General features: G+C 37.3%; 1 protein-coding gene across 7 annotated transcripts in view; it reads right to left on the bottom strand.

The window, feature by feature from the left end:
* Positions 1-3,464: 3,464 nt before the first annotated feature.
* BRAF (B-Raf proto-oncogene, serine/threonine kinase) overlaps positions 3,465-16,668 on the bottom strand; it is a 159,729-nt gene continuing 146,525 nt past the window's right edge. For 6 of the 7 annotated variants that reach the window (XM_070464845.1, XM_020899404.2, XM_070464823.1 and 3 more), the window contains one exon: positions 10,552-10,663. In XM_070464845.1, the coding sequence (XP_070320946.1) occupies positions 10,641-10,663 (23 nt within the window). In that variant the 3' untranslated portion in view covers positions 10,552-10,640. Of the gene's footprint in view, positions 10,664-16,668 lie in introns of all 7 variants that reach the window. The other variant, XM_070464852.1, reaches the window with a different exon arrangement.

The following is a 16,668-nucleotide window of genomic DNA, read 5'->3' as shown; positions in this document are numbered from 1 at the left end:
TATGTACTTTTTAGTTCTCAGTTTTTGTTGTTTTCCATTGCTGCTCCTCCCCCCATCAATAGAGTTGTTTGGGAAAGAACACGGTCTTTAACAGTGAACTCAAGTAGGATAACCCCATTAGCTTTTCCCCTGAGAGATCAATCAGAATTGCTTGACTTGAATTAAAAGATTACTTAAACTAGCCCTCTTTTAAAATCTGCCAATGTGGCCTCCATATGCTGAATCCTCTTTTCTATACCTGGCTGTGAAATCAGTTTGTGCTGATGCAAAAATTGTCCCAGCCAGCCTACTCTCAAAGGAACAAACCTCTTACTCTCAGATTCTTTCCATTTTAGAGATGAGTAAGTTGAACTTCCCTTGTGGCTCAGCTGGTAAAGAATCTGTCTGCAATGCGGGAGACCTGGTTTGATCTCTGGGTTGGGAAGATTCCCTGGAGAAGGGAAAGGCTACCCACTCCAGTATTCTGGCCTGGAGAATTCCATGGACTTCCCTTATAGTCCACGGGGTCGCAAAGAGTCAGACATGACTGAGCGACTTGCACTTCCAGCTTTAACTTTTAAGTTGAACTGTAGAGTGGTTAGGTAACTTCCCCAAGTTCCAACAGAGAACTAAGGTTCAAATCCTGGCTGTTTGGCTGTAGGTCTGAGTGAGGTAGATAGTGTAAAGCTTTGTGATCAAGACCTACCTACTCTTAAGAAGTCATTTTATGTCGTGATCTAGAGTGTGTATGTGTATACATGTATACATACATACATAATACAAAAGTTTTATGAAAACTTACATTTTCTTTCTTATTCTATTCTACATTTAAATGGTTGAGACTCATTTTACTACCTACTAATGGGTTTCACTTTGCAGTTTGGAAAATTGGCATAGTGAAGAACTCAGGCCCTGGAGCCAGACTTGCTGGGTCTGACTCCTAGCTCTGGTTTGGACAGATTACTTGTTTGAACTTTGCCTCAATGCCCTCATTTGTAAAATGGATTAAGTAGATTCAATGAATTTGCACATAAGCCCTCAGAACTACATCTGGCAGGAAGGAAATAACCTAAATGGAAGCAACTGTTATTTCCAAACCATTGGGTCTAAACTAAGTTTATAGTGACCCGTGAATCCTAGTTTGATTTTTATAAATAAGCCTCCACATGGAGACAAACTGTAAACATATTTCAGCAGATGCATAGCCACCGTTCTCCTCTGCCTAAAGCAAGACAGACATTTAGGATGGTTTTTTCTTCCTAGTGAGTGGCTAAAAGAACAAAGTTAGTTTTAGGCTGTGACCTGGTAGATGGAGAGATGTACCTTCATAAATGGAAAGGTAGGCAGTGAAAGAATTGATGGCAACAGAAAATATCGTGTCAAAATTTAACACACAAGTTTACCCAGTTTCCTATGGAAACTTGAGTGTAAGTAACACGATTAGATTACCTAATAAAGTTGTGAGGCGTGGAGGTACTGTGGAAAGAATGCTTCTTGTGCATCTTCCGGGAACTACAGATGTCCTCTTGGTCCCACCTACCTCTGGAACTAGTCTGTGGAAGAGGCAGACCCCGCTGCCTGTTGCCACCATCTCCTCAGGAGCCTCAGAGGACAGCAGTGCATAGTGGAGGAGACGGGAGCTGTCTGAGCCGGTACTGGCCTGCCTCAGTACTCGGCCTTGACCTTCTATCCCCTGCATGAGCAGTGGGCTTGTTGACTGGAGAAGACAGAAGAGCAAGTGGAATAGGCAAGTGGCACAGTCTCCTTTTCTAGCTACAAATTCAGTATCATGGAGTCAACACCAATTTTTATATCCAAATTTTGCTGTAGCCATCACAACCACATAGTGTGCATGTGTATTAAGTTGCTTCAGTCCTGGTCGACTCTTGGACCTTATGGACTGTAGCCTGCCAGGCTCCTCTGTCCATGGGATTCTCCAGGCAAGAATACTGGAGTGGGTTGTGGGTTGATATTTCAGTCACCAGGGGATCTTCCCCACCGAGGGACTGAACCAGCATCTCTTCAGTATCCTGCATTGGCCGGCAGGTTCTTTCCCACTGGCACCACCTGGGAAGCAAGTATATAGTAGTGATCTTGGAAACCTACTTACTGACATAGTAGTGATCTTGGAAACCAAAGTCCTGACTTTTTAGTCCTGGCTGCATGACTCCAGCCAAGTTATCCCTGGGGATTCATATTTAGTAGCTGACAAGGGGACCATGCAATCCTTAAGACTGAGTCACAAAAACTTGTTTTTGGTGGGGAGAGGACCATGCCCCATGGCTTGTGGGATCTTAGTTCCCTCACCAGTGATCGAAATCTCACCTCCTGCAGTGGAAGCATGGAATCCTAACCACAGGGCTGCCAGGGAATTTCCTAAACCAGGTGATCTTCAAGAGCTCTTTTGGCTCTTAATATTTCACAAGTCTAGGAGAACTACATAGCCTAGATAGTAGGCTCAAACTTTATCAAACCCCTGATAAAATTTAAGAAAAGCTAGTATGGTATGCTTCTTTATAATAATAGAATTTTATCACAATAATTAAAGGATTCATAATTCTGGACTAGATTTTAAGGAAAACTAGAACAATGCATTAAGAAGTGAATCCACAATTACACTCCATCATGTATGAAGGTTACTTAAAAGTTAGCTTCTGTTATGTGGTATTACAGAGTTACATTTTTCAGATGAGAGAACTGCAGTTCAGAGAAAATACTTGTCTCACTAGCATTTTATTATTCATTGGAGGGGCACAAAGATCAGAAACCAGGTTCCTCAAACATGTGCCATCTTGAAGACTTTTCTGTTTATATTATTCTCAGACACAGGGTTTCCTGGTAAAGTTTTAGAATTATTTCTCTCTCTTCTGGAAACTTTGCCTGGTAATATATCACATAGCGTTGATGATATTCTAGGTGTCTTTCAAACTTCATGAGATAAAGTGTATAAAGTCAAGGTAGCCAGCATTAAAATGGGAAGTATAAAACACGAATGCATTGTTTCAAATACATATATTTCTGTCTACAGCCTGTGTTCCTATAGAAAATATATCTTTGGAAGTTGTGTCAAAAAAGTCTGAAAGATACCATTCACAGTTCAGAAGAGGGAACTTCTCCAGACAGACTACTACTTATACAACTCAATTATAGCACACTCTTCAGCTGAGCTACTGGAAGGGGGACAGTCATATCACATCACACAGTACTTGAGGATCATCACCAACATCAGACAAAAACTGACACTTCTACAAGAGGGTAACTGGTGCAAAGTACCAAGTATTTATCTTGACAACTTACTTTAAATGTATTTCTCATATAAATACCTTTTGTCCACCAAGCAGTAATTGAAATATATATATAAAATTTCATTACATATGAAACAATGTACACTTCTCAAGTCCCTCCACTGCCTGAAAGAACTGTCAAAACCCTACTTCCATTACTGAATGTAACAGTGCTAGAAAAATAATTGTCTTCATAAAGACTTCTCCATGCAGTCAATCTTTATTATAGCAGTATTCGCATATTCACATCAAGTACATAGAACTTTTTTTGCCTTTTATATAGTACAGAGTTTTTAAATAACTTTACACAAATAAATTTCAATCTGAATTTCAGCTATCTTTTTTATTTAATTCTCCATGCATTCTATCCAAACTGAACAATATTTTCCATTGTACAAATTTACATGAGAAAAAACTCCAAAGTACAAATGAAAGGACCTGAGCAGGAAAGAGAACTCAAGAAGTATCAAGAAGTGGGGATGGGGAAAAATTGAAAAAAAAAAAAAAAAAAAATTCAAGCAAACATAGAGGATTAAGGGACAAGGAGACATCCATTTGACTGAAAATAAATGTCTTTTTTATGAATTGAAAAATAAGCTTTAAAAATAGTTACTCCTTTGTAATTTTTGCAAAGCAGGTACAGAGAGGTCTGTGGACAATTAAAAACCATCTTTTCACTGGGCACACTCCAGACTCCATGAAAACCTTTTCAATGCTTGAGCAGAACTGAACAAAACCCAAACCTTTGGCAGCAAGAGAGGAGAGGAATGTGAACATGAATCACCATAAGGTTTGGTGTAAACCAGGGCCATTAACTTGCTGCAGTTAAACATGAAGGAGTTCCCTTTCCTCTCTCTTATAGAAGAATTGTCCTCAAAATAAGAATAAGTGAAAAGGTGGGGAGGTGGGATTTCCTTTTTCTTGGTCCAAACCAAAGACCAATCATAACTAATAAATAGAATTCAAAGGGACATATGTTAAACAGTTAATTTCAATCTCATGGTTGTACACTCCTGTTTTAGAAGAAACAGTAATTGCTGAGCAAGGAAAAGGGTTAGAGTGTGTACAACCAATGAACGAGCTACGTCACTGTGATAGTCCTTCAAATCAGGTGATAGGAAGGCCAAGCTGAGACTATGACCTGTGGCATGGCCTAAGGAAACACAGAGGACCCAACAAATGCATTTTCAAATGAAGAAGGGAAAATTTATAGCACACACACACACACACACACACACACCCCTGTAGGTAAACTAACATAACATGAAGATAAATAAGACGTAAAGGTTAGCCATTTATGTTGGTAATTAACATGAATAAAAAGGCATATGTTTATATAGCTGGTTTTAATCAGCTATGGGAACATAGGCAAATGCATTAGGAAGGAATGATTTTTTTAAAAAACCCGTTCACAGCTTAGAATAAAAAGCACACTTATTGCACTCTTACATTTTATTTCAGGTAATTACAGTTTATTTCCCACCCTCACATCAATTTTTCCCTACCCTAGACTTATTCCCATACCTTCCCCCCTCCCATTTTGGTCCATTTTGTCTACATTTGTGCCTAGTCTGTGAGCTGTTGCTTATGCTAGTCTGAGGTTTCTTCCTATGTGACATATACTGTCAAAACACAAGTAGGTTAAAAAGGCTTAACACACAAATGTAACACAGTAATTTTCAAAACAGCCAACTGACTAAGCAACTTGCTCATAACTCCCATCTCCATTCCTGTAAACAGAATACTTCCTCTGCTCTCTTAAGTGAATTTCACGCCCGATTCCCTACGTAGATTCTGCGATGAGAACCAGCCACCTGTGGGTGATGGACAATGTGCTCAGCCTGCCAGAAGAAGCAGATGGTCTGCACATAGCTTTTTTTTTTTTTTCATACCGACATGAATAAACGTATTTTAGTTGTTTTCAATGAATACTTCATAAATCTACAGAAGTCTTAAAAAAGCATCACAAAAAAACCCCAGATATACTCACTGGCTGTGTCCTCATGCACAACTGGCTATATTATATCATTGCAATTAGTCAAAACTGCTAAATAAACATTTTAATGAAACTGACTTATTAATAAAACTACATTGACACTTAGGTAAAGGGGTTCAAAAGGTTAAAAAAAAAAAAAAGTATTACAAAAACAACAGCCAAACTTGTGAATGCTGAAATAAAAGATTCACTCAATCACTTTTTTTGAGGTAGAGACTAACCACCCCTAAGCATTTTAAAATAAACCACGGTTACCTTAAGATTTTAGAACTTATGTTTCTATCCTCTTCTACCTTAAAAATACCTGATAGAAACTGCTAATTACCATGACTGGCAAAATTTAGGACTGAAACTCAATTTAAATGTCTTTCCAAATGGAAGTGAAAATTAAGAACAACAAAACAAAGCTTACTCTCTAATGTACTGATAAAACAAAAATCTTACCAGTATTTTCAATTTACCAGAGCTAGCAACATGGAACATGAGTACATTGGCCACTTTATTCTCCTCGGGCCAATATACAGTCATGCAGAGATGCTATTGCACTCTTCGGGTGCTCAACAACCTATGGGTGTTAGTGACACACCTTGGTGGAAACGTCTAGAGAACTCGCCAAAGCCTTTCTCGAGGGTGGCGAGGAATCAAGATACAAGAAGCACACAGTCCAGTTCACATCTGCCCACCAGGTCGTTAGCTAGTCTGCGGTCCTCTCAGAGAGGAGCCCCTGGAAGCCCCCGCCTGGCCCTCAGAGCATTTCTGAACAGCACAAGCAGGACAGTCCCACTGAATCTGCAAGTCCTGAGCGGCAAGTTTACATTTCAGTCTCTGGAAACTCAGTGTCTAGGTCGGCAGCAGTACTTTGGGAACCAGAAAATCAAATTCTGTCCTGTACCTTAATTTCTCCCTTCTCACTAGTTAATACATACGATTGCTGCCCAGCACACAGTACTTCAGCCCCAAACTACAGCGATTTAAAATGTCCGTCACACATTTCTGTTATATAAAAGTTCCATGCTTTGAAGAACCTATGGGAGTAGAAAAAGTTTCTCTAGAAATGTCACTGAATTGTGATTTCAACCTATTTGCTCTATGTGATAAATATATCTGACTACACTAGGGATTATGTGCTTTAAAAAAATAATTTTGTTCACTGAAAATTTACTTGTGTTTTCTCTCATTTTTTAAATGTGATTTTGGCTATAAACACTTTAGTGCATTTATCTTTGCAGTCTAAATTGCACACTAAAAAATATTAACAACACAGCTGAGTTAGACCAGGGTGGCTGCTCTCTTCACAAATCACTGATTTCTGCTAAAATTTTAGCTTTTTTTTATTGCATCATGAAGGCACAGTAAGATCATTTGGCAAATTGTCAAGGTATTTTTCTAGCGCCTTACCTACACCATTTCAATGTATGACCTGTAACCTATTTGCTGTTTATACTCACAGTAAACTTTCTGTGTCTGGCTATGGTTTGTTTGTTTGGTTTGTTTTGCTTTTTAATAGCCTAATGGTTGGAATCACTAGTTTCAAAGTGCTGATATTCTAGTACTCCCAATGCCGGTTTGGACAAAGAAGAGAATCTTGAGAAATGGGTCATCATTCTACCCTCTTAACTGGGCAGTATCTCAAAAGGAAAATCTGTGCATGTGATGAAGCTGTGGCTAACTCATTATGAAAATGTACTGTCTTGCTAAAAGCCTACCAAAAATTAAGATTATATCTGTTAGTCAAGTGTTACCATTAACTATTTAATTTCATGCAATCGATTTAAGGTTAAGATTCTGATACGTACCCCTAAAACAGATTCTGGCACCACTTTCAACAACATTCAGACACTCCGAGCTACATTTTTCAGTATTACTGCTTAAATGTATAATGCCCTTTAGGACAAAAGGAGAGTGCTCAAATACAAGTATACATAAAAGTTAAAATCTTAGATCATCTTCATGTTCTAGAGCTCCTGACTTTTCATATCTTAAAATAAATAACTATTCATTACCTCATTCTGAGGAGGTAGTTTTTGAAGAGGTCACCTGAACCCTGCAATGTGTTTCAAACTAAAGCTAAATGAGGTGTGCACAGGGCTGGAAAGGTGAATGTACAGGAGGGGCAGGTGAGATCTGAGGAGGGGCTGCAGCAGTTCTAACATTGTCTGATGAGGAAAAGATAACATTGTGTGATAAACAGCCATGACTGCATCAAATGACAATCTAGGAAATATTTACAAAGTTTCAGGTTGACAGTGCTGAAGTCTTGAATTCTTTATTACTACACAATGCTCTTTGCCAACACTGACATAAATTTAACATCTATCCTAAAGCATATGGGATTTTATCTGCTAGCGTGCCCCAGCATGTCCTGCCAGATCTCAAACACAATCAAGGACTGGATGTTAACGAACCAGAATTTGACAGCTAGACAGAATCCTCTTTTAAGGTGCACATAAGTACAAATGATCACATTGTATTTTCTATTCACAAATCCCTTTTATAAATTGCTTTTTGGTCAATATTATTTCAGTGTTAAAAGTTTAGATCCTAGACTAATTTAATGATGAAAAAGTCCATCAGTAATACTACATATTTTAAAATAATCTTCTTATGGTTGCTCTGAGATTTTTCAGAAGGCATAACCTTTCCTTATATACACTACAGAAGGCACTGCAGCCGCCTTACAGGAAAGACATAAGTACAGCCTCACAAGCTTGTCAGGGAAGCAGTCACATCCTATCCACACAAACTACTCATAAAGTGCTCTGCACAACGAAGTGTTCCTCCTTGTATTTTTTTTTTTCTCCTTGTATTTTCTTAGGAGCTCAACATGCCTATCTGTAGTCTAAGCATCAAAAAAAAAAAAAAAAAAAAAGGCATACAAAACTCAGGGGAAATTCCTTTTCCATCTCATTTGTAAACTAGAGAAAAAAGAATCTGATGGAGAAAAGAAGAAAAAAGGAAAGCTAAAATTTTGTTATTTTTTGAGGGCACTATACAAATCTCTCAACACCCTGAGCCTGGCTTCTGGGCACAGATTCGTTTGAGATCAAATCTATTTCCCTTTTTCAAATCAGACAGCAATCTATTCTAAAACAGAAAGGGAAGAAGAAAGCGTTATCACCTTGAATTGTGAAAATGCCAGCGCTAAGCTTCCTCCATAACCAGCTCCTCCTGGGCAGTTTCTGCCAGGCTGAGGGAGGGGGCCCTGCCTGAGAGCTCCTGGAGAAGGTAACACGAGCATGTTCATGTTCAAAAGCATCTATGGGGACAAATTTAAAAAGAAAAATAGACACTGCTTTTAAAAGAGAGGCAGTATTATGCACACAGATGCTCTTTAAATCAGCATGAATCCATTTTTACAATTTCTGAAGTTTGTAGGATCTTGCTCTACTCACCAAAGACTTAAGAACTCATTGTTTTTCAAATTCATTAATAACTTGAGGATTATTTTCCACTTTACTGGGACAATCTTTTACAAATCCATGGAATTTTCAGTAGGCCCTCCTCTGAATGTAGGTATTGTAGCAAAAATAATGTAATGGCAGTAAGCTTTACTAGGCTGAAAGACAGCAGGGCAATTTAGTTTGAAAACTTCAAATAATTTCTAATTCCCTGATTTATTTTATAGGTTCTGCCTAATATTGTTCAGGTCCTTTACTACATAGCTTGGCTGGGCTGGGTACATTTGATTTGATTTACATTCCTAAATCTTGATGAGAGAGTCTATATTCATGGTAAGGGAGGTATTGACCAGGAACACATCCAAAGTCTCTTTCTTTGCTACTACTGTGATTTATGCCACACTTTAGTAAAGGCTGAGGGAGGTTATGATTAGGTTATATTCTCCATTTATAAAGATAAAGAAGAAGGTTTTTAAATATTCCACAGCACTTCTTTACTGATGTTAATCTTTACACATCCTCCCTCAGTCCCAATACACCTAAAACTGCTCTATTCTCTGCCTGGGGAACTCAGCTGCCAAATTAACCAACCTTTTGAAGATCAGGCTTGGGAAAAAAGGAAGGAGGAGAATGAATGAAGATACCACCATTTTTATTTCAGGTTGCATATTCTAGATAAAAGACTAAGAAGAAGATGTAGGACGTAGTGTAGGAGTAAGTTGGAAGAAACAATGAGATATTTAGTAAAGATGTTAGTGTGGATCCAGCAAGTACCATTAATTTAAAAATTATAAGTATTTGTCATTAGGCTAAGACTCCCCATATATTTAGGTAGAGAAAAGGGTAATGATCTTTCTTTAAAAGCTGCTTATGTAACAAAAATACAATTTTCCAGGATGTATAATTCTAGTGGGAAGTAATATTATTTTATTCCAATTCAATCTGAAAATTATTTTCTTTTTTAATAAAAATATAATAGAAGAAACTCAGAAATTAAAACTTGTACCTTACATTTAAGTTACATAAATGTCTCACATTCAAAACTGTTATCAAGCAGTTTTGTAGGCTTTTAATTAGATACAGGCATTTTGTGCCCTGGACAAAGTAGCCACTTAAGTACTTGGTGACTGACTGGAAGAGCTTAGGAGGAAGATATCAATTGTATTTTCCTGAGAACTTGCTATAAGGTGGAGAAAAAAAAAAAATTCCCAAACACTTGTCTTCATTGCTGGACCCAATGGGAAAAGAAGGCAATGCGCGCTGCTTCTGGCCGGCCCGCCAGGCAGGGAGCCGCGTGAGCAAGGAAGCCAAGGCCAGAGCCCCAGCAGCCCAGGAAAAAGATGCAGCATTCCCTTTCCTCCACACCCAAACCGACCTCCTCACCTCTCACCCTCCTTTTAAATAAAGTAGCTTCATTTTGGTAAAAATTTGTCAAGGACTGAACATGCACCACACAGGAAGGGCATGCTGCATTTTTGTTCCATCCCTCAGAAATGAACCGGTGGCGGCCAGGGGAAAGGGTTCCACAACACAATCCCAGAACAGGAAAGAGAACGAGGCTTGGTGATCGCGACTGCCCCATCAGACGATCAGCCACATACTGATCTGGTGGTTAGAAGGGCAAAGTTGACTGGCAGACTTCCCAGAGCAAATCTCCCAAGCTGTAGCAGCGGTTTCTTTCCATCATGCCTGACCATCAAAAGGTCAGAACTCAGGGTCTCTCTTTCTTCCTGGGAGTGGGCAGACTTGTATACACGTGGCATTTGTGTTGAAGAAGAAACACTGGCAGCAGAGAGTTCTGGTTCCTAAAACATTCTTCCCTCTCTTGTTGGATGGGAAATTTCCTCTGTTCCACACCAGCTTATGCACTGAAAACTTTTATCTTTAAAAAGAGTTGAGGAACAGAACTGTGTTTTGATGTTAACAAATTGTACGAACACAAGACTTAAGAAATTAAGAGTAGATGCTGTCATGATGGTGTGGCTACTTGAAGGCTGCAAATTCTCCTGTAGAGGGAGAACAAGAGCTAATTTTAAAAAAGTTATCTCAAATAGCCTAGAGACACAGAAAAGCCTCGCTGAAACCTCTCTGAAAGGTGACTAGCTATGTATTACAGATCTAGCAACGACAGGCAAAAATGGTCAAAACCATGACAGAAGCCAACTTACATAATACTACATTAAATCTGCAGATAATCCCCCAGTTGGGTTTTACATGCTATGATTCTAATCAAGCTATAAGCAGTTCAAATGAACAAAACTTCTCAGAAACCAATGGTAAAATAATAAGGTTGATTTGTAGAATACTTTCCCCCCAAATTATCAACTCATTTTCATTATTATAATGCAACTATTAGGAAGGAAGAAGGAATTAATCTCCTTTTGTAAAAGATAAAATTCATAGGTCAAATAATATGTCCACATTACACATTTGACTGAAGGAAAGAAAATTCAGACCTCTCCCATTTGTGGTTCATTTCACCTTTTAAACTATCAAAAAATTACATATAGGCACATGTCAATGAACATCATTCTCAGCATACAAATTTTAAACCGCAAAGACCCTTTGAGGTATTATACTCTTTTAAGCTTACTGAATTTGGGGGCTTCAAGATATTATTTTTCACCAACTATTTTGTCCATACCTTCTACTCGAAACTAGAGATAGGTTCCTCTTATTAATTACACCATAGTTCATTCTGGAAGTTGGCTAGTAACTGACAACTATCACAATTTAGTCAGCCTTAACATCATTTTTCAGTAACAGCAACTTCTGATAAGGATCCAAGCAATCACTTATATGAATACACTATTTAAATGAAGAATAATCTATCCGTTTTTAGATAGTTTTTTTGCTACTGATTTCAACTGGTTACTAGAGAACACTGGCATGTCCCAACAAACAACAGATTGCTAATGACTGGCTGATAGAATCCTCAGATTGTATGCTGCTAATATTAGCGACTATTCTAGTGTCTATTATAGTATACCAGGTGACTCCCTGAATACTTTAAACACATTTGCACTGCATGTGAGCCTCAAAACTACTCTATGAAGTGGGTGCTATTACTTCTTAATTTACTGGGGTTAATTTACTTCTTAAAGCTGGGGTTTAAAGTGGTTAAGTAACTTGTCCAAAATTTCACAGCCAGAAAATGGCAGACCTGGAATGCATAGCCAGGCACTGATTCCAAAGTCCAAGGTCTTAACAATGAACATATTTTCAATAATGAATTTTCAATAATGAATAATCTGTTTTTCCATTCTGAATACTACTACTAATGGGAACTGCAGACAGCATTATTGTCTCTTTCCATTTAAGGATTCCTTTTAACAAACAATTAACCAAGGTATTTATTGTAAGTCAAAAGATCAAGGAAGGGTAAAAGATTTTTTAAAGTTAAAAGAACTGGGGAGTTTGGCACTGACTGGAAAAAAAGCCAAATTACTAAAACCTTGGAAAACAAAACATTTAAAGTAAAACCATAAGAGGCTATTATGTAAACAGGGACTCTAGAAATATATAAACATTCTTATTACCTTTGCTTATGCTTTTAAGGTAGCTATTTTTTCCCCAGAACTATTCTGATACATTTTTTTTTTGATACATTTCTTAAAAGTAATTTTCAACAGTCTTATGAGCAGTCACCATATCCAGCAGAATCTAAAACTCCTCAAAGGAAGCCAATGTGAAAACAGGATTTGCTTAACAGAAATCTTTATAAAAAATGGCTAGAATTCATCTATTAAGTAAGAGAATTTCAGAAAGTGATAAACTCTAAGCTCAATTGTATATACCATGTTAAAAATAACTTAAAAAAACAACTTCAGATGTTTCCTACTCATTATTACAATTTGAATAGCACTCTACTTGACAAACTTAAATATTAGCCTTAAAAATAAAATGACACAACCCCCGCAAAGCACAAAATCTTACTAACAAACTTCAAATCAAATAACAATAAAGCAAACTAAAGATCATGCTACCAGAATCTACTGCTTCTAATGGATCAGTTTTTTATTTCATCATTAGACTTTAGGTTGGGGGTGGAGGGTGTGGGGAGGGGATGACAAAAAGAACTCATAGGTTAGGAATTTCTCTGGTGGTCCAGGGGTTAAGATTTCACCTTTCAATGCAGCAGGTGTGAGTGTGGCCCCCGGTTGGGGAGCTAAGATCCCATATGCCTCTTGGCCAAAAAACCAAAACATTAAAAAAACAAAAAGAACTCATAGTTTAGGTATCAATAAAACTCTTTCTACATGTCTTTGAAATCACAGACAATTTAAGAAAAGATAGAGGTAACAGACAATAGATATGATTTTGGGAAAACAAACCTTTTTTCTTGCTTATTCTTTCTTGCATATCAGGAAATCTCTAAATCCCAACTTCTACTCTATTTTATTTGATGTAAGAGCCAAATCTGCTTCTGTGGAGTTATTTAAAATGAAACATCTAGATACTCTATGTAAAAACTCTCAGTATATTAATTTAATTATTAACCAAAAATCAATCAGAGGTCAAAATGAAACTTTTTAAAAACCTCCTTTCTGGTTGAGAATAACCTAAGCTCTATTTTCCATTTGATTTTATTTAGGAAAAGGGCAGAGAACACTTGGGAAGACCCCAAGATTTCAGACACCTCAAATATCAAGTATTTGTTTATTTGAAAGCTAAGGACTTTATTAACTAGTTTTAAGATATTACTAAATGATCACCCTTAATTCCAGAGTTAAATGTATTTCAGTGATTGTTACACATATAATTTGATAAAAATTTCTTAAATATAAAATAGTCTACGAAAAATCTAATGTTATTTTGTATACAAATATATCCCAGTTTTAGATGTAGAAGGGAGTTATTTGAAACAAGAGTTAAGTCCCATTCGGTCTCTGTGGTGGCCTTTCAGGCAGTTTATAAGAAATGAGGAGCATCCCGGCCCCGACGCACTGAACTTAGAGAGGCCATCGCAGAAAAGGCGCTGCAGAAATGCGCGCTGCTCGTCAAGTGAGACTGTGATTGGCCAAGTGCGTCTGTCATGAAATGTTTTCATAAGACTTTAAAAAAGGATAGATGATTTCCTTACATTTAGACTGATCCACTTGGCCAAAAGGCCAGATAAGCTACTGTGTTAAATAGTTATTACTTTAGAGAGAATGAGTTTAACTACTTGCTTAGGATTTAAACGGCTGGTACAACAATACAGTAATATTTGAAAATAAACAAACCTGAAGTATTTTATTTAAATGCTGTGATCCCTAAATTACTTAAAATCAAGAAGACAAACCTCATTCCTTATCATTGACTAGTGAACTTTTAAAATGTAAAACATTTTATAAAATGGCTGCCTTCTGAAGAAGGAAATCAATCAACTTTAATGAAAATATCCGAAGGTACAGGTTTTAGGAAAGAAGCTGTCAGTCGCAAGAGAGTGAACGTCTGTCCTTCTGTTTCAATTCCTTAGTCAAAAAAATTAACTCTACATATGGTTAGAAGAACCATGTGTTTGAAGAACAAACACATCTAAAACTCAGTATCAAACAAACAGCAACAACAGAAAGGAAAACTACCATGTATCATTCTAATGCTTCATACTTCTCTGGATCCATGTTATTTAAATATTTCACCTGCTACATTTTTAATGTTCTCCCAATAACATTTCCAGTGGGCCCAATTTGGAAAGAAGAGAATTACTATGCAACCCTGTGAAGGCACGTTCAAATGTCAAGGGATGGTATAATGAGTTTTCCGAGCAGTTCTAAGAGTTTAGCAATGCCCTCTGGCAAAGGAGACTGGTAAAGGAAGGAAGGAAAAGAGTCAGAAGCAGAGGTGGAGTGCTGGCTGGGTGGTGTTGGTGTGGGGGTAGTGCTGGGGCGGGGCGGGGGGGGGGGGGGGGGGTGGGGTGGGGAAGAGGGTGAACAAAGACAGGAAGATAAAAGTGAATAAACCATGCTGGGAAATTATAAAAGAGCTCTATCAATAAAAAGATCCTTTGACTCTTGCCCAAACCTTTGAACATTCCACAGACCAAAGTCAATTTTGTAAAAACTTTGCTAGCTACATGCTTGCTGTTCAATTCATGAATAAATAAAACCCAGCTTCATGAATAAATAAAACCCAGACTAATAGTTACTAATAATCGCATCTTTAGTGTCACTGGAAAATTTAGAAATTGTGAATTTTGATGTTTTTGAATAAGTTACATTCTTTTATGATTTTCTTATTCTCATTTTTTAAAACACAAGAAATGTTCTCTTTCACTACTCTTCCTAAACTAAAAGTTATAAATAGATTTTTAAAAGCATGAATGGTACTGTTTATCTTAAGCTACCCAAATGAAGGGCAAAAATTATGTCAAACTTATCAATGAGTGATTTCCCTGGATGAAATCTAACTTACTTAAAGAAATAAAATATTTCAAAATTTTATTGATGGTGTGTGTTATCTGTGGTACTTAAAGACTAAACTATTTATTAGTGTAAAGTCTTCCCAATTTTCTCCTTTATTTTCAAGAACGGCATTTATGGAGATACTGTCTGTGTGCCGCTGAATAACCTTGAACTGTCAGCTATAATGAAAATCATCACAAATCTAAACTGAGTAAATGAAGGTGTATTTAAGAGGATGGCTTTGGTCCCTAGGCTGACTCTGAAGTTGAAACAGCAATGCTGCTTCTTTCACTTTGATTCCCAGTAAAGACTCTTGATTCACAGTAAGAATATACTGACTGCCACATTAGTTATTTTTTTTATACAAGAAAGTGGGAGTCCTAGAAAGCACTAAACATACTAATTACATTGGAGAATCAAAAAAGAAAATAGCATTCATTCATAACAAGTGGACTCCTGTTGGGCAAAGAACATAAGGAGGAAAGATATTTTACAAGACACATGGATAAGGTGATTGCTAACAGGTATCATGAGAGGTGAGTATAATCTAAAGCAATAATAATTTTTAAAAAATCAATTACTTAGTTGTTTAGCAACCACAGTTCTCCAAAAGAAAACAAACCAACCTACAAGTTCTCAGAGAATTCTGCTGTGCTTTTTGGAAGTAAGAGGAGGCAATACTTTTGTCAGCAAATTTGACTTCTATAATATGTGAAAGTGAAAGTGAAGTCGTGTCCCACTCGTTGCGACCCCGTGGACTGTAGCCCACCAGGCTTCTCCGTCCATGGGATTCTCCAGGCAAGAATACTGGAGTGGGTTGCCAGTTCCTTCTCCAGGGGATCTTCCTGACCCAGGGATGGAACCCAGTTCTCTTGCATTGCAGTCAGACGCTTTAACCTCTGAGCCACCAGGGAAGCCCCTATAATGTGTAAGACATCCTTAATATATAAGGAAATATTAACTAAAAACCAAAGTTAAACTATGTTACTCATGTCAAACATGCCACTTCTCAGTAATATCTTTGGTTACCTACACTGATTATTTATACTGCTGTGAAGGAATGAAGAAAAATTATATTTTCTAAATTATTACAAAAAGATATAGTTATAAGAAAAAATATTAATAAAGATAAGCTTATTCCATTCTAGTGATTCCTAATTAGACCTGGTCAGTTCACCTTCCCTAACACAGCCTAACTCACCATCAGTTTCCCACCTGGCAACACACACACAAAGAGAGTGCTGTTCTTGGAGCCCCAATAGATGCGGGCCAGCCAATAGCAAAAGGTAGGTGAGGAAAGTTTAACTAAAGTTTAATGATTAGACTAACCAAGTAAACAAAACAAACTTGGAATGGGAAGTAAAGCCTCTGGAAAAGGTACTGTAAATTTCCAGCAATGTCTGTGAATTAAAAAAAAAAAACATTCGATGTTGAAAATCTAATGCTAACCATGGATTTTACACTGGGGAAAAAACTATATCCAGATTTTAAAAACATCCATGTTCTTTTGTTCACCTTTAAAGAAAAAGAAAATCCTATTCCATTTAACAAATATATAAGCAAACATATGTTCACTTTCTTTTGTCCCTACCCTCCTACACGCTGTCACTCACTCAGTTTGTTTC

This window comes from Odocoileus virginianus, chromosome 1 (assembly GCF_023699985.2).
Source record: "Odocoileus virginianus isolate 20LAN1187 ecotype Illinois chromosome 1, Ovbor_1.2, whole genome shotgun sequence".
NCBI lineage: Eukaryota > Metazoa > Chordata > Mammalia > Artiodactyla > Cervidae > Odocoileus > Odocoileus virginianus.
Note: the sequence above shows the minus strand (reverse complement) of the source record. Positions and strands in the feature narration are given on the sequence as shown.